Here is a 24,469-nt window from a genome sequence, read left to right as displayed (position 1 = left end):
CCTGGGGCAATCATTCCCAAGAGAGATTCACATTAATATACTGTGATTAAAACAGAAATTTAATTCATCATGTGCAAGGGAGAACAGAACATCCTGAGTATTCATCTTCACCAGTCAGTGGAAGCTTTTCTCCGACACAAAAATCCACACTGTGTGTCACGTCATGTTGGGCAGCTGCTTGGCCCATGTCCAGAGTAAAGGAAGTGGGTTTGCTTGCTACACAGAGCCATGAGGCCAGAACAAAGTGATGTACCTGTCCTAGGTTTCAGGCACGAGTCCTAAGTAGATGAGACCATTCATATTTCCCATCCCACAGGTTCAAGACGTAGATTTTATTCTTTAATCAGGGAACGGAAGGCAAAATGTAGGTGCCACAGGCCCAGATGAGCCATCAGCCAGTAGCAACAGCAACTGCCAGGCATATTGAGTGAGCTGTCTCAGAGGCCCAGTCCCAGTGAGCCCAGCCAACGAGAGTACCTTGATAAATTAATAATAAACTATCTTCTGAAGCCATTAAGTTTTGGGGTAGCTTGTGACATGACAATACGTAAATGAAATATTTCATTTTATGTTCTCCCCAGAGTATGTTCTGGCCACTATGATGGATTAGCAACATACTCTAATTTCACTGAAAATAGACTGAGAATTGTAAAGTTTACAAATCATCTCAGAAAATGTTATTATTTCACTGAGGTCATGTATTTCTTACTGAATCAATTTCATACACGGTGATTTCCTGAATCCTTTTAGAATCTAGCAACACAACTTTTACATTCTGTATTTCCTAAAAGCATCTGCCATAGCTTCCTTAAATGATATAATTATATTTTTAAAATGAAACTTTTTAAGCACTGACCCATTTATAACTTTTGGCTGAATTTTTAATATTTCCCTGTAAAACAATTTATTTCTTTAGAAAACAAGAGACACCCCAGTGATCCTACTAACTAACAGCTGCCTTTGAATGCTTCCTGTGGGTCACGAATTGTGCTTAGCATTCCTCAGACAGTATCCATTTTTCTGTCATCGCCGAGGTAAGAACTTCATTTTAAAAAGAGGGAGAAATCACCAGTTAAAACTCAAAGGTGGTTAAACAACTTACCAAACGCCCCAACTTTTCATCTCAACCATTATATTACCTTACTATTCTAGGACAGAAAATACCAAAATTCAAGGCATAATATTAACATCCAGAGTTTTACACTGAGGAATCTGAAGTCTAGAGAGGAGTGATGACGTTTTCAAGACCACAGGCTGCTGATCCAGTAGTGGCTTCTGAGACTGCTCTGCCCTCTTTAATTCTCATACAAACGGCAAAGTGGGCTTTAACAGGAATGCAGACTTGAAGGAAAGGAGGAAAATGACTTCATGTCTCTGGAATGTGTGCAGTATTCAAGGAAAACAAACAGTATTTTTTTTCCCCCCACACAATATTTATAACTAACACTGAAACATCCTTATTCATCCAGGGCATAAGCCTTGAGAAACGCGGAGGTATTTTAATACCTCTTATAATCAAATGCATTACGAAAAGACAACTTACTCCAGCTATAACCAAACTCATCCTCTTTGTCCACATCTTCTGAGACTTTGCTTGCCGATGACTGTGCATGATCACCAATCATTTCTGCAAATGCCGATGGAGGGGGTGGTGGCACATTGCATAACAGAGCCTTTTCTGGCTCTGAGTCTGACTGACTGGGTGCCTGTGGGAACAAGAAGAATGCAGTGGGTATGTGCAGTCTCAGGAAGGACAAAATTAAAGAAAAGAAATAGAGAATAATGTCAAAAACAAAAACAAAACAACTGGCTTTAAAATCTGACACGTAAATAATGAAAAAAATATATATGGTAGACAGGATTCAGGTAAAGTTCAGAAAAACAAAGTGGTATGTTCAGAGCACAATTCATTAAACGGTTATTTGGTATTTTAAGGTGACGAATTATTCCATTTGAAGGCTTAAATAACGGAAGATGAAAAAATATTGTACAAACTTCCCCTCTTGGAAGAAAATATTTTTTTCATTCACAAGTTGTAAATATGCAGGGGTTTGTGTAAGATTTTTGGGGATCTACAAATGTCTTCCAAGAAACTAGAAAAATAAAGTTAATCTATCAATCAAAAAAGTTCAAAGCTTGTTAGTGAGACTAGTGATTTTTTTTATTACTACCTGAATCCTCTCTCCAAATGATTTTCTCAACAAATCCATGAAAATGAGCATTACACATGCAGGTTCATCTACAGGGAGCCAGCTTGTTAGCACGGAGCTCAGACTCAGATCTGAGAGGCTAGTTTTAAAGGACAACACTATACTAATCCCTTGCAAAGACAGCTCACAAGGTGAATGACAAAATGAAGGAATACTTCATATAAACACCAAATGTGGTATACTTGTAGCCATATATGTCCTATTCCAAGAAAAATGGACTTGGTATCATCAAGTTCTTCTATTACAGATTACTGAACAGAATATTAGAGTTTGAAAGAACCTTAAATCACCGAGTTCATTTTATTCATTTTGCAGATTAATACCTGAGGTCACGGGATGTGAGATATTTTGTTCAAAAAATTACATTGTGGTACTAGACTTCCTTTTGCTCAATTCTTAATCCAATCCAATGAACTTTCCTTTATGCCAGGGGTGTCCAAACTGTGGCCCGCGGACCAGTTGCAGCCCGCAATCCATTTTTAATTGGCCCATAGCAAATTCCAAAAATATATTTAGTTTACTTAAATAAACCAGGTGAGGCAATACATACTTCATCTCAAGTGAGTGGCCCAACTGTTTGTGTATTTTACTGTTTGCATATGGCCCTTGGTGAAAAACGTTGAAAAAAGTTTGGACACCCTGCTTTATGCCCTGTGTGTCCTCCAATTTTCATAGTAAAACAGTACCTAATTCAAGGGTCAGACATACCCAGCTAAAGTTTTAACCCACGCATGACACTGTCCTGATGCCCTGAACATATATTTTCATATCCTTTATTTTATCTTTTTTCTACACAAATATTCCTCTGATATACTTTGTTTGTGTGTATATCTAGAAAAAAGACTGTGATTAAAAAAATGAATCTCTTATAGAACACACTAAATGATAGGCAGGCACAAATACTTAGGAATTATTAACTGGTGTCAAGAATCAGAATACTACAAAATATACCTGATACTAAACCTGTATGGCACTGAATGTGATCTTTGATGATTCAAAAAGCACTGCAAGATTCTAAACTACTCAAATGATCATAATAAACATGAATTACTATTTTTCGGGCAAAGCACAAGAAAGTTGATTGATAGGGACTTACGGCAGATTGATTTTCAAAGGCTGTGGTGTATTAAAATGTTCGGTTTATACACCAGTGTCCAAACAGACAAAAATTACGAGTGCAAACAACACTCTGATTACCTTCCCAAACGCTGTGCCATAAAACTCTCAAATTAACAATGTACAAATAAAAATAAACAACAACAACAACAAAACCCCTCATTTTATCCAATCAAGGTTAATTAAGCATACTAAGTTGGGGGAATTTAGAATTTTTTTGGTTAAAACAACAAAAAAAAATGCTTCTCTGTAAAAATGGAAAATGTTAGCAAGCATGAATTAAGCCCATTTCATTCTTTAAAAAGGACGTCTAATTTAAACTTTCCATAATTTTAATAAATTTATGGATGCGAATTTCATAGATGTTACTTGCTGTGTAACTTTTCTGAGCTGTTATTTTCTTTAAAAACAAACAAACAAAACCTGCTTGTCTATAAAACTAGTGCAAGCTAGTATTTACTAAAAGGACAATGAGGTGTTCAATTTTACTACTCCTTGCAACCCCCATTTACACTGGGATCACGTTAATTAGCTTGTTGCTGACACTTCTTAAAATCTGTTAATGGTAATATAACTCTTTACAAAGATTGTTTAGTTTTCTTTGGCAAAATGCAAAGTGCACTTGAGATCACTCCATGCCATGTTTGCACACAAGTATAATGTACACATACAGCACACTGTAACACACCCACTTATGAAAATTTCACGCTAAGACAAACCTTAAATGGCGTGGGAGCAAAAGGGTTAGTTGGGGAACAACGGAAGATAATTCTACTTGAATTCTGTAATTCCTATAGTAATAGAAAACATATTCCTTCAGATACAGCATCTTTGGTTATCCACGTTACAATAACATGAAAAATTCAATGAATATTCATAAAATGCATCCCTGAAAGAAACTGTTGACAGCTCTCTTCCTTTTCATGATCAAATTATAGCACAGTTCTTGTAAGTTTTTGTTTCAATTTTGGATTTATAATTTCATCAGAATATGAAAATATCCAAGTATAGACTTACAAGTGTTGAAACAGTTACATGTTTCTGATTACATGGATGCACTATATGAATATTCAACAGACTCTGCAGGTACACAATTATTTGCAGATTGATTAATTCACAGGAGGGTTTTTAGGACCACCTTGTATAATTCTGAGAAGGATTTAAACCAACACAAGGTTTTAAAGAAATTATGTGTGACAGCAGCTCATACATTTAGCAACTAACATAAATTTAAATATCAGAAAATTTATCTCACACCAAAATAAAGAAAAGGCATGGACTCACAATTCTCCCTTACTCTTCAGAAGGACCATCTAACTTCAGCTATAAAAATGAATACGTTCTGGCAAGAAAATGTGCTGAAGAAAGGATCTGCACGCCCACTCCACACACACAGTTTTGTTTTGTTTTTTTCCCTGCCCTAATTTAGTAAGCAGTGAACTGGGACAAAGACACAGCAGTAACAAAGAACAAAACATTTGCAAAAGGCAATGGCAAGACAATGGGCATTATCCAACCTTGTCAGCGTTGAACTGCAGAGAATCAGCAAATGGGTTAGTGCTGCTGAAGTTGTACTTAGGGTAAAGGTTGTGCGGCAAGGAAGGCAAAGGGGATTTCTAAAAGGAAACATAAGAGGCGCTGAGCGCAAAGAAATGTATTCAAAACAACTCAGTTTTAAGAACAAAGTACTTACTGATTTAAACAACTGTGAAACTAGATCTATCAGGTCTGGTAATTAATAACACCATCTATTAGATCTCATTAGATCTGGTAATTAACAACATCTATTAAACAATATGGAACTAAAGGTTTACTTCCAAGTAAACGGAATCTAAATCTGGTCCCAAACAACATAGGAAACCAGTCTGTCCAATGGATCCCAAATTTATTTCCCCTGAATGTTCACCATCACAGACAGAGGCACATATACGTATTTTGCCCACTTGATATATTAATACATGTACCATGCATTTTAGTAAACATACTTCAAAATTAAAACCACAAAAGTTTTTCTAATGTACACTTAAAACCAAATTATGCTTTTTTTGTGAAACAAACAAACAAAAAAAGTCTTATCTGTTCCAGAATGCAAATTAAACATTTGTCTGCTAGTTCGCTGGTAACCTTCATTAGTCCTTCATCTTGTTTCTCAGTAAGGAAAGTTTTCAAACTTTGACTAAACATTAAGGTTAAGATCAATACTGTTTTTTAATTAAAAAATAAAATCAGTAAGTTTTAAAGAAATGAATCACTGTCCAGTGGTATTCTCTATTTCTGCCCACTTTCTGTGGAAGCAGGAACATTGATACATATTTTTTAAGTTTCCTATAAAAGTTCCCACATTACTGGGGAATTTATGAGGCTTTGGATAATATCTGAATTCCTGCCTTACAGTGTTTTTCATAGATTTTGTGGCTTGCCTGTGACATACTGAGCTAGTACGATTGGATTTGGATATACATATTATAGGTAGATGACTGCCAGATAGAATTTACCATTTTCATAGTTTAAGGGGGAAAAAAAAGAAAATTAATTTCCTTAGCTCAATAAATTATTCTCCTTCTCTTCATACCCGCTTATCTTTCTTTTGTTGACTGTATCTTTCAGGGGAAATTGCAGACATTTAAAATTCATTTGGCTCCAATGAAATGTTTGTGTTACTTCTCTCTATAAAAAAAGCTCTACTGGCAAGCATCAAGAGTACGGAGAGGTTGTCATACGACACTACCCTGTATGGGAGAACACTCTGGAAAGACTCTCTCTTCACTCAGTATGCCGGTACTAACACTTATGCCACATTACCCTTTCAATCTGCTCTTCTTGCAATGTTTTTCCTACAGAGGGAAGACGGGAAAAAGAAATGGGCACAATGACATTTCTGCTCATCTCAACTTTCATTCTGCTTTTTAGTTTAAAATGTCAACTGCTGCTTCACAAAAGAGATCACAAATGCTAAGGAATGTGACCATTTATTAAGGTGGAAGAAATGACTAGGCAGAGATTAAAAACATCCTATGCAAAATCCCTCAATGCTACGGAAGGTGGAGATTATGTCTAATCTTGATACATGGAATTTTTACATTTTGCCTTTCCTGTATACGTCTGTAGAATAATATAAAACAAAACCACAATGGCAAAAAAACGGAGTATTTAAAGAGAGCTCTAGTTTTTTGTTTTGCTTTTTTTTTTTTTTTTTTTTTTTAATTTGCAGCTCTTATAGGATTAGAATTTGGCCCTGAGAGCAGAGTATGAAAGTACAGCATGAGCACAGTTGTGAATCACTCTATTATTAAGGAAAGATTTATAGAAACAGACTATACTTCTTATTAAAAATCAATGACGAAACTTCTGTTTATAGTCCCAGAGGCTGATAAAAATAGAAATGTTATTAACTAAGAAGCAGCATAGGGAAGACAAAAACATTCTCTGGCCCATATCAATGGAGCCCACCCTTTACTATGGCAATGCAGTCAGATTGAATTCTGTGAAGCTTCATACTGGTGAAATTATCAAGGCTAGTTCTGAGAAGTTCTGACTCTTGAAAGTCTAAGAGCCAAAGAGACTAACTGGCTTTTTAGCCTATGTACAAGGTTTTCCTGAAGCTTTATTACATGCACAAATAAAACATTGACCAGTAAGAGGCTCTTATGTATTTGTGATTTTTTTTCCCCTTTAGATTATGGGAGAGTAGGTTTCTTTCTATAGGGAAGTAAATCATGGAATAAAAAGTTTATCTCATTTTAAATGCAAAATGAATTCTAATTTCCCAATGCAAAATGTACATGTAGCGAAAGAAAAAAAAAATTTCCTCTACCTGTCACAGGCTCTCAGCTGGATCTCTGTAATAAGAAATAAATTAACAAGAGAAAAGTATACCTGTTGATTTAAAGTTTATGTGACAGAGAGCTTTCATAAGGAAATATGAAGAAATGACTAAACCTGACTGGTTTTATAATAGGTTGGATGAAGAGTGGATAGTCCTGGAAAATATAATAGGACAAAAGAATATGAGCCAAGTATAGTGAACCAAGGGGAATTCAGCAAAGCCTGTTCATACAGATTCCTCTCAGCATCCCTCCATCTTTGGAGATAAGGATGCTCCTTTTCTATAAGTGTAGGGAGGGCTCTTCTCACGTGAGGATCTGAAGACCTGCTTCGGGGGAGATGGGGAGACAGAAGTCCTTGCAGCACCTGTCTTTTCTCAAATTCCTTTAGCTCACAATATGCAATATGCCAGGGTGCCATATTTTGGGGAAGCATGTTCTGAACCTTGTCACATATAACATGAGGACACATGTCATTCTAAGGAAGATTTATCCTAGAATAATTGCTACAAAATCAGGCATAATTATACCTCAGATAAAATGGGAATATTTTCCAGGTGCAGGAAAAAACATCTTACCAGCTCATTAGAAAATGTGACTGGCATTGAAAGAAATGTTTGTAGTTTAAGGTTTTAAAAAGTAATATTGAGAATCCGACCCAGCAGTTTATAGTATTGTCCTAAATGATATAAAAGTTGGACATTAAAAATAAAAAACAAAGAAAAGGAATAAAACACTCCCACACACAAAAAATACCTTCAACTTAAGTTAAACAGCCATTTACCGACATTATCATGCTGTGCCTATGTTTAACACAACAAATGGAAACAAATGTAGAAAGATTTACAGTTATTTAAACAAACTGGATAGCATTTGAAAAGAATGCAGTATGAGGCAGCCCTACCATTTGGCAGATTTTCTCATCTGAATAATTATTACCTAACAATAAACAACTGAATGATTAAAAACTGCAGATGTGAATGAAGATAACTGCTTGCAGGAAGAACTACTAAATTCATTTTTTACAGTAAACCCAGAGCAGAGCTACACCTGTCGTGACAACAAAAAGAAGGCCCAATAGGATAAATCTAGTCACTTTTATTCCATGGCATACAATACTGACAAGTTACTTTTACTGAGCTCATCTACAGAACCGTTGGCTACTTTCTTTCCATCATTTGGGCATCGATATCTAAATCTTAAAAATTAAAATTAAATGTATTTTAAGTGGAAAATTACATATTGTAAGCTTTAGGTAATTCTTTGATCTTCCCTCACATATGTGGACATTGTCCCTTTAAAGACAACCAACGCTCAATGCTAATAAGCAGATATTTCAAAGAGAATCAGTCTGTCAAGAGTGAGTGAACCTCTCTATAAGCTTCAGGACATCTCAGAAATTCCTGTAATGCTATGCAAACTTTTCAGAAAATGCATGTATTTCTGAAGAACTTTCAAAGGAGTATGTGGCCCAAATATATTTAAGAATTGCTGCATATTAAAAAAAATGATCTGTCTATCTATCTGTCTGTCTGTCTGTCTGTCTGTCTGTCTATCTATCTATCTATCTATCTATCTATCTATCTATCTATCTATCTATCTATAAAATGTATTTATTTATTTACTATGCAATAAAGAAGGTATAGAAAAAGTAGTTTAAAACTCTTGGCATGATTCTCATGCTCAGCAACATTAGGGCATACTAGTATCAAACACACAAAGCCTCATGTAGTATTTTCTCCATCAAAAACATCCTCTAAATGCACACATATTTTCTAAAATATTTTTAAAGCCATTTTCCTTGGGATAACTGATGATAAAATGGGTTAGTAGGTTGCTGTCCACCAAGGACTAATCAGCAACTGGGGCCGGGAAACAGCACTTACGAAATCACTGGTATAAAAGCATACAGTTGAAACCAAATTCATCGTGAGAAATTTAACATTCAGTGGGACAAATATATTAAAGATCATTCACATGTGATAATGGGATTGCATAAACTGGAAAAGCTTTCTAGAGAATTTATAAAGAAAATGGAATCTGGCTTCTAAGGGACTCCACTAGAGGACAATCTGAAAGGCTACACAGCACTCCTCTTAACTTACATACTTTGTGACTGTAATGAATAGTAAGAAGGGATTTCCAGGACAGCTCAATTAAAAAACAAAACAAAACAAACCAAAACAAACTTTTAACAAATCTCCTGAAATTCCAATACTTGGGCTCTTGCTCCTAGAGACAACTTGGCCCTGGAGACATCAGACTCCAGGTTGGACACTGTTTGACGCCTACCTTGCCCTCTGTGTTCGCTTACCCTTGGTCTGTTTATAATGCTCTGTACCATAAAGACTACAGGGTTGCCTGCTCTCCGAATGGCTTCCACAGCTTGTTCATGGCTTGCATCTCTGAGGTCCATTCCATCCACCTGCAATGGAAGGCCTCAGCTTAACATTTCAAGAATCTATAGAACAACAGAACAATTTGTGGATCTGCAGTTCTGAGGCTCCTGGAAACTGTTTCAGAATAAAAAATAAGACTACTTGTGAGGCTCCAAAACTTTTAATCTGTCCAGCAGATGTGGGGTCCCTTGTTGTGGACACAGATGTCTGTCTCCAACAATGGCTGAAATGATAATTAATTAGAACAAAGAGTCTGCCTTTGCTTTCCTTACGCTGCTCAGTCGTTCCTTTAATAAGTCGGCATTATTAAAGAAATAATATAAGGGAACTGCCTAGTAGCACTGTCTTCATCATGAGAATCACTGTACAATTGTTTTTCCAGTTCACTACAGAGTGACTTGGGAAGTGGATGGGTGATGTTTTGTGTATTTCTCTCTAGACAGGAAAGCATGAAGTCAAAAACAAAATTGTGACATTCAGAAATATCAGGTTATGGTAAGGTTAGTTTTGCAAAAGACTCTTTGGAGTAGACATGACAGGAGCTGCAAGTCAAGAAATTGTGGTCATTTGTTAGTAATTTTTATATAACTAGCTTAGAAATGAAAGTTATTTTGTAACATTTTATCGACCATGGCTTGCCTGAGTGATGATTAGCTCAGTTTATGCACTATATGAATAGGAAGGAAAATAGTTTTAAAGGCCAAATGCTAATCCTGTCAGAAAACCATAGGATACTATTATTTCCAATTACCACAATATGGCATGTACAACAAAATAGCAAAATTAGAGTGGAAACAATTCTGGAAAAGAAAATTATTAGATCTCTGCATAGAACACTATAACCCTTTAAAATAATTATATATACATTTAATTGAAAAACCTCCCTCAGGTTGATACTTAGATGAAGTAACAACATCTCTTTCAGTCACATTAAAAAAGGCTTCTAACTTTTTGTAGAATGAAAGTTAGTATTCATGTTTACTGTATATTCCATTAGTGGGTAATTTGAATAGAACATTAAATATCTTTGCTTAAGTCCAAAGGACTATATACTCTGAATGAAATCATTTGCAAGTCTCTACTCATCTAGTCTACAGACATTTTCAGAAGCTCTTAGCAGAGACATGTTTTAGAATCCACAGGATTAGAGATCTAAGGCTTTTATATTTATGAGAAAAACCCCTGCACATAATAGCACTCAACAAAATACTGCTAAACAGCAAACAATATTTTACAACACACACAAAAAATATTTTCAATTTGAAAAGGATATTTTAACATTGTTAATACATTTACACATTTTGGAGCAAACTATGATCAATCCTTTCTAGAAATAGTTATAAATATTTCTTACTTTCTCTACTTAGGTCAAAGGTATTTTAATAGTGAAGTATCCATAAAACAAAATTCCTTGTGGTAATCTAAAAATGGAAACTTTAGGTAGTATTCTAACTAAAAAATTGTATTTTAAAAAGGGGCTGAGATTTCATCTAATGAAAGATAACAATGTAGGAAGAGAGAAAAAAACCCATCATTCTTCCTTTAAATGGTCAGAGAAAAAAATACACAGTCCTTGGTTTCTCTGAAATCTAAATCTTCTTCCTTCTTCAGCTCTCAGTAAAAATCAATCAGTAAAGGAATAAGTAAATAGATCCCCAAAATGCTCCTTTTACAATTGTGGTTAAGTTAAAACCTTCTTCTACACAATTAAGGCTTTTTAATGTGTAAGTTACATGTATTTAGAAAATGAGAGACAGTCACTTGTGTAAAGTAAATATAATGGTCATTATAGTAATAAAGCCACTGGTTTCCATTCGGAAGTTGTCTATTTTGGTCTACTCTATAAATCCTGACAATTCAGAAAACCTGGGTCAGGTACTCCTTCCTCTACCCTCTTAACTGAAACTATGTTTATCCTAATCAAATAATTTATGACACTGCTCTGAAGTGACTCAATTACTTGTCAAGTCTGTGGAACTTGACAGGCAGGCATGGTGCCTTGTTTACTGTGGGATGCCCAGAGCCTGTGATAGCACCTGGAATGCAACAGCTGTTCCAGGAATATTTGTTAAGTAAATGAGTCAGTGCCTCATGAGAGAAGTCTATTTAAAATATTAAACTTTGACGTGAATTAAGGAATTAGGTACAATTTGACCAAATGCTTCTCTCGTATATAACAAAATACATATATGTGTGTACACATATGCATGTGTACACACACACACACACACACACACACACACACACACACACACCCTCAGTGATGAACGGGTACACCAGTGAGGAGGAGGAAAATCCGAGCTGGGAGTGGGGGCATTTGTATGAAAAGTAATCAGGGTCTTACCATAAAAGGTTTTACAAAAAGACTCACTTGGAAAAAATCTCATCCAAAAAAGCTTACAATGAAATGATACTGATAAAGTATTTCTTGAAATAAAATCTCATTACAGAGCTTAATTATGATGTATATATTTTACATGTATACATACTTTTAAAGAATTCAATTATTTCCCTGAGAACTTGGCTTTGTTTTTTTAATCAGAATTTAATTATTTTATCTCAGGGTCAATGGTTTTTAAAAATGGTTCGTTATACCTTCAAACATCAGTCTCTAGCAATATCAAGATATGTAATCGGTCACCATATATCAAAGAGAACAATTATGATGAATGAATAGAAACAAATAAGAAAGAAATGCTTTAACCACAAACACATTTTACTCTAATGCTGGGTTGGGTAACCAGTGTAAAGTTGATGATTCTCTTGGTCAAGTTTATGGGACAGGTGAGGGATTTTAGCACATAAAGCTCACTGGAAGGTACCTCTACTATTCTATCTCCAGGTTTCAAGGTTCCATTTTTGCCAGCTGGGCTATCTTCAAGAACATGTTTGATGAAAATGCCCCTCATCACTTCACCATTGCTTAGACGGCTGCCCATCCCTCGTCCACCAACAATGCTGATGCCCAAGGATTTGCTTGGTTCTCTCCAAAGTTCAACCCTGTAAAAAATAAAATGTTAAACTCGTATACGAAAACATAAGGGAAAAGCTCATGACACTGGATTTGGCAATATTTTTTTTAGATATGACACCAAAAGCACAGACAATAACCACAAAATAACCAAATTGGACTTCAACAAAATTAAAAACTTTTATTCATCAAAACATACTATCAGTAGAGTAAAATGATAACCCACAGAATGGGACAAAATATTTGCAAATCACGTATCTGATAAGGGATTAGTATCTGGAATATAGAGAGAACCCCTAAAACTCAACCACAAAAAATAACCCATTTTAAAAAGGGCAAAGGAGTTGAATAGACATTTTCTAAAGAAGATACACAAATGGCCCATAAATGCATGAAAAGGATAATTAATACCACTAATCATTGGGGAACTACAAATCAAAACCATAATGTGATATCACCTCACACCCACTAGGATAGCACTATCAAAAAAATAAAACAGAAAATAAGTGGTGGCAATGAGAAATTAGAGAAACTGTGAAGTATGAGCCCTTGTGCACTATTGACAGCAATCTAAAATGCAGCCACTATGGAAAAAAGTACAGGAGTTCCTCAAAAAATTAAAAATAGAATTACTATATGATCCACCAATTCCATTTCTGGGTATAGACTCAAAAGAATTCAAAGTATGGTCTTGAAGAGATATAAATATTTGCACTGTCATATTCATATAAATATTATTCACAATAACCAAAAGGTAGAAGCAACCAAGTGTCCATCTGCAGATAATGGAATATTATGGAGTATTATTCAGCCTTAAAAAAGGACATTATGCTAAGTGACATAAGCCAGGCAAGTGAAATAAAGGACAAACACTTTATGATTCCACCTACACGATGTACCTGGAATAGTCATATTCATAGAGACAGAAAGTAGAATGGTGATTGCTAGAAGATAGGGAAGAGGATGGTTAAATGTGAACGGACTTAATGTCACTGATCTACACACTTTAAATTGGTTCCATTGGTTAAAAAAAAATATTTTTAAATGTAATGGAATAAAATATCTTTATGTATATTAACTTTTGCAAATACTATTTGCTGAATTTATTAAAGTTTTACCAGTAGTAAAAGAAGATCGTCTTAAATACTTTTCCGATGATATGTTTTATAAGGTCTGATAATACTAATGTTATTTCTGAAGCTGATTTGTTAAAAGTAAATAATGGACTCACCCTGCTGGCCGAGGCACAGACCAGTCTAAAAGTACCATTTTTCAGGAGCTCTAATAGTGCAGATATTAAGTAATCAAGTCCAGCTACCCTTGAACTGACAGTTCTCAGCTTAGCAACACAATCAAGAGAAAGAACAGCCCTGCTCACGCCATGCCAGATTATGTCTGTAGGACTCTTGTCTTCCCAAGGTTGATCTGGAAACTAACAGTTGGGGCATAAAGAGCAGTGGCTGACAAGATCCTACATGATCTGATCCCACCACCATCTCCAGAAAAGCTTCTTCCATGGCTCTCCACTTTCCTCTCTCCACTCCAGCAACCACATCGTCTTTGTACTGTCTCTAAATTTCAACAGACATGTTCTCCTGCCTGGGGGCCTTGCACTTGCTCCTTCCTCTGTTTTAAATGCAATTCTTCTACCCCCATAAGAAACCCATCAATTCATATCCAGTAACTGCAAACAGTTATAAGAGCTATGAACGAATTGAAAGTATCTGCCCTGTGAGAAGGTTGGGATAGTCATATAAAAATAAGGTGATGGACAGGGAAGTGTTTGGCTAAGACAGGTGAGCAGCTCAGGGTATCAGAAGGAAACAGAGATACCAAGCGGAGAGCTCTAAGATACAATAGTGAGTCTGCAATCTGCTCCATGCTGAAGGAAGGAGGACCGTGGAGGACATCAAACAGGAGAAAAGAGTACGGTCCAAACATGCCCTCAACCTTGACTTGACAGGTGCTTCCAGCAGAGAGGAAAGGTATGGACTCCTGTGGAATGAGGAAGGGCCCAGTAAGAAAACGCTGTGTGTAAAAGCAGCACCTCACAGGTAGATTGAGGGGACAGGCAACTGGTCAGATAAAGTCAGGTGATGAGACACCTCTTTTCTTTGGGGAGCACTTTTTTTTATTAGAAATCTATAATCCTAGGGACTCTACCTGTGTACTTTAAAAGAGTCTCACCATGATCTTTGATCTCATAAAATTTGTGTAGTTTAAACTACTTAAAATCCTATTTATCATTTTCTTTCACTCAAGGAATTCTGTGAAAGACAAAAACCAACAGCCTTTCTTGTTTCTTAAAGCAGTTCCTAAGGTAAAATGGCAAAGTAAAGAAGTTAGTAAAGCTAGTCATTGTATTTAAGAATCCGGAATACATGGGTGGGACTCCTCAACTCTTCTCTTAAAAAGGAAGAAATAAAATAAAACAAGAATGAAATGTCTCCTGGGGTTCTCTGTGGTCAGTGTAAATTAAAAAGTGATTCAAAACACTAATTCAAAAGATATACACATCCCTATGTTCACTGCAGCATTAGTTACAATAGCCAAGATATGGAAGCAACCTAAGTGTCCATCGATAGACAACTGAATAAAGAAAATGTGGTACATATACACAATGTAACATTACTCAGCCATAGGAATATTACTCGGCCATAAAAAAGAATGAAATCTTACCATTTGCAACAACATGGTTGGACCTAGAGTATTATTTTGAGTAAAATAAGTCAGACAGAGAAAGACAAATAGTGTGTGATCTCACCTCGATGTGGAATCTAAAGAACAAACTAAATGCGTAAATAAAACAGAAACAGACTCATAGATACAGAGAACAAACCGAAGGTTGCTAGATGGGAGAAGGGTGGGGTAGGTGAAAAAGTGAAGGGATTAAAAAGTAAAAATTGGCAGTTACAAAATAGTCATGGGGATGTAAAGTATAGCATAAGGAATATAGTCAATAATATTGTAATAATTATATATGGTGTCAGGTGGGTGCAACAGTTATTTGGGGGATCACTTAATAAATTATATAAATGTAAGTTACCATTATGTAAGACACTTCGTTCTTGTTTTATTTCTTCCTTTTTAAGAGATGAGATAAGGAGACCCACCCATGTATTCCGGATTCTTAACTATTAAACACAATGACTAGCTTTACTAACTTCTTTACTGAAAGTAATAAAATATTGAATGGCCACTGTAATTGAAATGTAAAAGAAAAATTGTAAAAAAGTCATATGAAGGAAAAAGGAAATAAAATGATTCTTTTAATTTCTTTACTAATAAAAATAAAAGCAGCAGCAAACACTTATTATGGTCTTCTCATGTGCTCAGCATTATTCCCTGAGTCCCACTGACTCCCATCTAATTCTCATATTATCTCTATGAAGTGGATACTGTTACTAGCCCTATTTTACAAAGAAGGGAAGAGGCACAACAGAGATTAAACAACCTTTGGATAATAGTACCCTATGCTCACACAGGGTTTGGCACAGATAGCAAAGTGTTTTCAAATATACTCTCTAGAAGAAAGGCTGTAACTGCTTAAAACTTTGGAGAAGATAACCAAAGACAGATGGCCAAAATGATCCCAGTGCTGAGGAATCAGATTCATTATTCACTGAATAGAACACGGCAAACATTATGTGGAAAGAAAAAGGAGACCTACAAAAGAAAAATTTTATAGAACATATTCGGAGTCAGTTTTACGCAACAATGGCAGCCATTCTTGAGACCAATCTATAGGTTTAAAAAGAACGCAATTCAGAAAAGCGAAAGTAAAACCGAGCTCTGAGGCCAGGCTGCCTGAGCTCTGAACAGAGTCTCCTTGGGTTCAAGTCCTGCTCTTTTGCTACTTAACTGTGTGACCCTCTGAAACTTACTTATCTCTTACATTCCTCATCTTTGAAATGAAGCCAATAAAATCTCTACGTCTGAGAGATGCTGTGATGATTAAAGCTAATGAATACATGTAAAGAGAAAAACAAAGCTTTGGAATATAGTAAACAACCAATAAATCTTTTATTACTCTTATTATGATTATTATTACTAAAGTAATGTAATTAAGGAAGACATAAAATTCAATCCATACGACAAATGAGCAAATTTGAATCCTACCTCCTCAATCCTGTTACACCTTTACACTGTTTATTAAGACAAGGTACCATTTTCTACCCATCAGACGGACAAAAAACTTCTTTAAAAAAATGATCATATTGGGGCAATAAGGATGTAGGGGGAAAGGGAATGCTCATATTTTGGAAAAAGAAGGAAAAAATGGCACCTTAAAATATGCACCTTATATAGCAAGTTAACAACCTCTAATAAAGTAAATAATACATTTCAATCTATAAGCCAGCAATTCCAATTCTGGGTATATACCCAAATTCTCATATGTAAGTAAGGAAATGAATATATTTACTGCACAGAATTATTATAATAGTGAATAACTGTTAGCTGTTCAACATCAATCTGGGAATAAACTATGGTATATTCATATACTGAAATGCACTGCAAAAATTAAATTGAATGAATTAGATCTTTAAGTATCAACACGATAGATCTCCCAAACACTGGACTGAGAGAAAAGTAAGTAAGCTGGAAAATGATACATACAGTTTGATGCTAATTCTGTAAAGGAAGGTCACAGTGCAAAATAAGAGTAAAACAGCTTATTTACAATTTTAAAATTTACACTTTGCTAAAATTTCCTTACAAACTAAAATTTTTTGACTGTAAGAATGAATGCCCAAAGTTATAAAGCATATTCATAACACTTGCCCTGGTTATTTTGGTAAGCTTCCTCACAATATTCTGTGAGCACAATGCTTTATGAACTTTCCCCCAAAAGTCCCTTAGTACTTCTTTTTCTTATTTAATTAAAGTTTACTGGGGTGATGATTATTAGTAAAGTTACATAGATTTTAGGTGTACAATTCTGTAATAGAAGAGTGCAGAGCACCTTCTTTAAGACTTATGGAAGCTCCAGACATATTCTCTCTATAAGGTAGTTAACTACTTTTAGAGACATCTCTTAGGGTGATATGAAAGGTAAAATTTAGGATACAAATATAAAAATCATCCAGTCCATAAATTACACTTAATTCTTTCTTACAAGACAACTGCATAATGATTCGTGTGTGCAATACTTTCTATTTGCTTAGTTGTTAGTGATGAGAACTGGCAATGCCAATCCCCAACTGAATGCTCACTCTGTACCAGGCACTATGCTCAGAATTTCACATGCATTCTCACACTGAATTCTCCCCCAAATTTAAAGGTTCTATTATTAATCCCATTTTAAAGATGAAGTAACTGAGAGCTAGCAAAGATTAACCAACTTGTCTTAGCAAAGTGTCAAAGTTAGAATTCAAATAGGGCTCTTGTTGACTCCAAGGAGTGCCTTCTAAACTATTTCTGGCCAACCTATTTCTTTTCCTGTGATGACTATTCTCCAACAAAATTCAAGTTTATCACTATGGTTACCAACTACAAACTAGTTTCATCAAACTTACTTTTGCCTCCATCCTCAAAAAAATAAGAAACTTTACTTTTTTTATATTTCTGCCCTAGATCTAGCACTTATATTCTGTCCTGGATATGGGAGACAATGTGGAGAGACTGATTTCTTTAAGCAGGCTAAACAGCTTTTTTAAAGAATTCAAATTTAAAAGTCATTTTATTTATTTTGCTTAATTTTGATTTTGTTCAGTAATTTAAAAAAATGTTTATTAAATCTATCGAGGTGACCTTGTTATTTAAAATTATATAGGTCTCAAGTGTACAATTCTATAATCCATCATCTATGTATTGCAGTATGTGTTCTCCACCCAGAGTCAGTTCTTCCATCACCATATATTGGATCCTACTCCCCTTCCTTTTAGATGGCTGGAAACACCTACTTTTTTTGTGTGAAAGCAACATAGCAAGTTTTCTATACTTTGAACATAATAACTCAAACTAAAAAATGTTTAAATGTGATGGCTGCCACTTCAAGTTCATTTGTGAGCAAGGAAAATCATCAAACTGTATTATAATGCTGACAAGTAGAAATTGTTCTCTCTTGAACATTTTATTTATTCGCAGTAGAATAAATATTAAATGTTTACTAAGTGCAAGACACAACTACGATGGTCGCCTTTAGATCTGTTTAGAGGGAATGCCCAATGATTATTTACATTTTACACTTAATGCAAAATACCTTCTAGTTTTCTTTATTTTGTGGGTCTCTAATATTGCCTCCCTAAGTACATTACAGATTCCTAGAAGAGCGGATTTATGTCTTATACTTCCCTGTTGTTCACAAAACCATCTCCTTCTTCTCAGGGTCCATAATCAGGACTCAATAAATATCTATTGAACTGAATTTGATTTTACTTAACGTAAACACAGAAGTATACTTTAGTGATGTATGGTGATATATCTGAGCATATTTAGGGAAATCATCTTTTCTATTACATAGGAGATTAGTTCTAACAGAGCATGGGTTAGAATAACTGCAGTCTGGGATAACAATATGCTTACTAATGTGCATGCACACACATATACGTGTTTTGAGTATATATGTTTGAATATATAGTGTCTACAAATTCCAGAGAAATATACATTAATTATTTGATTGTTGACCTAAGATCAAACTCCACAGAAAATAGCACCCATTCCAACTACCTATGCATAATTTCCTCTAGTTAATTTTATTTAGTTCCTACTATATGCCAAATCCTTGTACACATGTTAGTTTTAACCCGGTATGATACATATTATCCTCGCCACTATACACATGAAGAAATGGAGGGTAAGGGAATATTAAAAAACTTGCCCAATGTCACAGTTGCATGCTGGAGCCCAGTATTTGAAACTAGTACCTCCTTATCTTTAAACACTGAGGAGGCAGAAGACCTAAACAGTCCTTACCGCCTGGGCTGATTCCAGTTGCTGTAAGCTGCATTCTGAAGTTCACTTTCTTCTCCCTCCCCTTCTTCTCGTTCTGGTAATTCTGGAATGTCTCTGTAAAAGAGTTATACAGTGAGAACCCCAACCTCCTAGTGAAACCATGGAAAACTGTCTGATGTATACTTTATTACTGGGTTGGCTACAAAGGCAGAACTGCTCGCTATTGTCACCAGACTTGGCCAATAAATACATAACATTGTACATTAAGGGGAAAGGAACACCTGATCAAATAAAATAAAAACCTTACATCAGAATCATTCTACCATAACTTAGTCTGAAGACACAACTGAACAATAAGAGTCTTGTCTAGTCTCTTTTCTGATGAAACATGAGAAAATATAGGAATGAAACGAGAAGAAGGGGATAAGTAGCAGAATTTTAAAGAAAGACTAGTCCACAAGTGTTTCTTAAATACCTACCATGTACAAGAAGGTAGAAGCACCATGTGTGTTATAAGCTTGCACATCCCTCCCTGATTGATCTCTGCCCTAAAAGCACTTGTCATTAGGTATATGCCAGAAGTTTATCATCTCTGCTCCCTAAGGATGGAGCAATGCTTTCCTGACAACTTATGAAGAAAGATGGAAATACTTGTGGTCCAGCTTCAGCTGATTCGGAGGGGCCAGACACAGAACACGCCTTACAGGAAGCAGTTTACAATGTACCTCTGTTCAAGGTCCCTTTTCAATGTCTGTAGGAGTTCCAATTTTGCCAAATGTCAGGCATGTAATAAAATGTGTCCAGTCAAGTAACACATAAGGGCAATAGAGGATGGTTAAATCAATTATGGGGAGTCCTTATGCTATTAGTAAAAACTGGATTTAAGAAAAATGTTCACACATTCATTTGAAAGTAGAGAAGGCTATAAAAATTCTGATTCAAAAATGATTTTCAGTTTATTTTTATAGAAAGTGAAATATCTAAAGAAAGTATATGCTCAAATTTTATCCATTCTCCATTGACAGAAATACTGAACTCTGTCAAATTATACAATCTTTAGACTTTGAGATCAGAAGTCATTAATCCAAGACTCCATCTCTGTTGAAATATGTTTCACAACATTTCTGGCAAGTAAATGTCCAGGCTCTCTTTGAACATCTCATTCTTTCTCTGATCTGAATGTTAAGTTTTTAAAACATTTTTATTAAATTTATTTCAGTGACACTGGTTAATGAAATTATATAGGTTTCAAGTATACAATGCTATAATACATCAGCTTTATAATGCATTGTGTGTTCACCACTAAGTAAATCTCCTTCCATCACCATGTATTTGAATCCCTTTATCCTTTTCCACCTTCCCCTCATTCCTCTTTTTCTCTGGTAATCACCATACTATTGTCTGTCTATGAGTTTTTGTTTGTCTTGTTTGTTCGATTGTTGCTTTCAGTTTTATATCCCACGTGAGTGAAATCATGGTGGCACATATATACAATGGAATACTACTTGGCCATAAGAAAAGGTGAAATACTACCATTTGTGACAACATGGATGGATCTTGAGAATATCATCCTAAGTGAAGGAAGTCAAATAGAAAAAGTCATGAATGTTACAAATTTGTGTTCAAGTGTTAAAAGGAAGTCTCCCTGCCTATAGGTCCTGCCCATTGGCTGTGTGTCTGAATTCCCCTCCTGTGCAAGGCTGTGCAAGAGGCTGGGGTTCTGAGATCCATGGCCTGAGAGTGGGATGGGACTGCTGGGAACAGAGTCACAAAAGGGGGGATTTAAAAGAAGACATTAAGAAGCTGATTGAGAATGAGACAGTCTGAGTGAAGCTGTTATCTGGAAGATATGAGAAGAAAACGTGAAGACCAGTCCTAACCCTCTGGAAATACAACTGGAGAGACTATGATAGAAAAAGCAGGTATGGCAGACAGACAAGAACAGAAACAAGCCCTAAAATATTCAGTGACAGCCATGGGTGTGCAGGGAGGTTCTTACCCCGTGAGCTATTCAGAAACACTCTGACACAGTGCATCATATGCTCATGCTTCTTTAGCTATAAGAAGACTTATATCCTGAATCCTTTGATACAAAAGCACCGCTCTCTTCAAATGATTCTCTAATCTTGAATCCTTCCACTAACCCAGATATGCTCTTATAAATGTACTTATTATTCTTTATCCATCTTAGAGTGTGGTTTATGGGACTCAAGTGTCATGTGTTCCAAAGAGCAGAAGGGACCGATTCTCTTCCTCCTGTACTCACCCAGCCAAAAATGAACTGACTTCTTTGCATCCATGTTTGTTGAATACCAATGAAATTTTTGTCAACTATAATAACTTCCTTTTCATCTGCATTTAAGTGCCAGAAATTGGCACAAGGTGACATAGTAAAGTAGAAGTGAGATTTTAATTGAGGCCATTTTACTACAAAACCTGAGCTCTTAACTTCCATGCTATGCTGCCCATATTTTTATCCTGGGCCTGTGCGATTCTTTCTTCGGATCCAGTGGTTAACAAACCAAGGCGTCTGACTGCTTACATTCTGATCTCGGCTCTGTTAGTTATTAACTATGGAACTTGGACAAGTTTCTTAACCTCTCTCGGTGCAGATTCCTCCTCTGCAAAATGTAGATCATTTTATTTTGTTTTGAGCACCTTTATAGTAATAGCAAATATACTTTTTCTGCCGTGAAGCCATTAGTCACAGCACAGCCAAGGTCATTCTCCTTTCTGTGATGGGAGAGTGGGAGGGCACAGTGCTGAAAGTGGCTCTTTCTCTCTAATACATCGTGAGTGCATTTAAGGCCTTAGAGCTTAAAACAAATATAGCATTACCTTCGCATATTCTTTAAGCCATTTGAAATGATATTTCAGAGGGCTATTGAAATGACTGCTTTTACCATTCTGACAGAAAGCATCAGGAAACTATAACCAATTAATGTGATTAACCCTGAGATGGATATTCTAGAGTGGAGTGTGCTTGAGTTTTGTACACAGTGAATACTCCTTTTCCCATAAAATTCACGAGAGCCCAAGGGCCACAACATTTCTTTCCTTTACTAAACACATAACATACCTTTCCCTTCCTTGACACTTTCTGTATTACTGTGGTCACGTGCAATTTGCAGAGAAAACAATAATGTCATATTATGATGTCTATCGAGTCAGTGGACACCGAAGTGTTCTGGGATGTTCTGACATTCTCTGAGGAATGGCAGAACTCTTCTGAGAAGATCTCAGAATGTTTGCAGACACATTTCTGCTCTGCAGCGTGCTCAAAGAGAAATCTGGTACTCAGCTGCCAACGCAACTGAAAAAAACAGGTCCAGAGCTAAGAATATAAAATGGTACACTATTCGTGGACAGCAATTTAACATTATTTCTCTCCCTACGCTGAACTCAGCGTCAAAACCAGGTTCCTGCTTTCCCTAAGGGAAAAAAAAAAAAAACAAAAAATAAGAAAACCTTTTTCCTGTATTCTTTAAAGGTTCTTAATACATTGTGTATCAAGAGCCTTTAAAAAAGCCATGCACCCTGTTTCCTAACCTGCATATATACCAAGATGCTCTGCTCAACATTCTTTAAAAGAGTGAAAAATAACCACTAAAAATGTTTCTCAGTCTGAATGTATGCTAAAAAAAAATAAAATTTGGGAAGATGTTTGAAAATACTCACAAGAGAAGAAAAAGCATGATGAAATACTATACAAATTGTAGGTTCCGGGGAATTCATGAAATACTCAGACCTGAGGTGAATTCTCTAAACTCAATATGTTAAAAGTGCTATATTTAGTGGTATAATTAGAGATAATTTTAGTTTCTTGAACTTTCATATATTTTCCAAATTTTGCACACTATAATAATTACTTAAATAAGAGGAAAAGGGGATAATATTTTTGTAATGTTGAAAGAGAGAAAGGAATTCAATTTATTTCATTGCGAGTCCTTCTGACTCTGAATTCAAAACGATTTTATAATCTGCTGTATTATTCATTCACTGTAGTAGATTTACTATTTCATTTACCTGCCAGTGTATGAAGAAAAAATATCCAGTGCCATAATTCCTCCAGATTGTTGTCCCAAGTTTATTCTGAAGTCTTCCAAATGTTCCGCAGGCACATATGTAATTCTGGAACAGAACATGATCCATGAAGGCAAAGGGAAGTAAAGTTTTGGCTCATTGTTAGGAAAAGCTTCCAAAATATAGGAATAAAATTATATTGTCTCTTCATCCCTACTTTTTTCACACACCTCCTTTAATAAGTTTATTCTGCAGAAAATCCAAACTTCAAAAGAATAAAGAATCTTATAAATAAGAATAACAACAGAAATTAAAATTTAAAATGCTACTGATAAATTATGTGTTTACCAATAATCGTATGGGGGTGGAAAACAGCATTATTAATTTTTAAATGAGAAGAGTAAAACAACTTTTTGAATTGAGAAAGATCTATAAATCCTTTGGAAAATAACTATCAGTAATGACATTAATTTTATCCAAAGATTCTTAGTTTCCTTGGCAGAAACAAATAATGTGTATGCTATTAAAACACTGGGTATCACAAATAACTTTACATTTTTCCATAATGCATAATCAATTATGGATATTAACAATGATTACTAATAATTATATATTAGCTCTATTAAGTTATGAACTCTCAGGTCTGAAAGTCAAGTCATTATAAGTTTATGGAAAGTCTTACTAATTTGTGACAACTTCTCGTAAGTTAATTTTAGTTTCATAGAAAAGCCTATTATTTACACTTGAATGGTTATTTACTAATTTAACAAGTAATGGCTGAACGCCTATAATATTAAGGCACTGGTTTAGATGCTGACTGCAATTGTAAGGTGCAACAAAGGACATTGGAAAATTCAAGTTCATTGTTGTCCTATGAAACTTTATAGTTAATACACTTGTTTAGTAGGTTGTCCCAAGATCCTCAAATTAATGAATAGCAAGGCAAAAGAAATACTGCATTTGAAGCCTGTTCAGCATGTTTGTACAGCTAAAAAAAAGGGTATATAAAAATACACAATGTAAAAACCATGA

General features: G+C 35.3%; 1 protein-coding gene across 46 annotated transcripts in view; it reads right to left on the bottom strand.

Annotated features, from left to right (window-relative positions):
• Window positions 1-24,469, bottom strand: part of MPDZ (multiple PDZ domain crumbs cell polarity complex component) — a 156,050-nt gene that overhangs the window by 30,051 nt on the left and 101,530 nt on the right. For 20 of the 46 annotated variants that reach the window (XM_081065682.1, XM_081065689.1, XM_081065696.1 and 17 more), the window contains 7 exons: window positions 23,441-23,545; window positions 19,436-19,528; window positions 12,372-12,549; window positions 9,465-9,575; window positions 4,844-4,942; window positions 4,046-4,117; window positions 1,544-1,706 (listed from right to left, as the gene is read on the bottom strand). In XM_081065682.1, the coding sequence (XP_080921808.1) occupies window positions 1,544-1,706; window positions 4,046-4,117; window positions 4,844-4,942; window positions 9,465-9,575; window positions 12,372-12,549; window positions 19,436-19,528; window positions 23,441-23,545 (821 nt within the window). The remainder of the gene's footprint in view (window positions 1-1,543; window positions 1,707-4,045; window positions 4,118-4,843; window positions 4,943-9,464; window positions 9,576-12,371; window positions 12,550-19,435; window positions 19,529-23,440; window positions 23,546-24,469) is intronic. The other 26 variants (XM_081065712.1, XM_081065713.1, XM_081065686.1 and 23 more) reach the window with 6 other exon arrangements.

Source organism: Rhinolophus hipposideros (genome assembly GCF_964194185.1).
Source record: "Rhinolophus hipposideros genome assembly, chromosome: 11".
Lineage (NCBI taxonomy): Eukaryota > Metazoa > Chordata > Mammalia > Chiroptera > Rhinolophidae > Rhinolophus > Rhinolophus hipposideros.
This window is presented reverse-complemented; position numbering and strand designations above follow the sequence as displayed.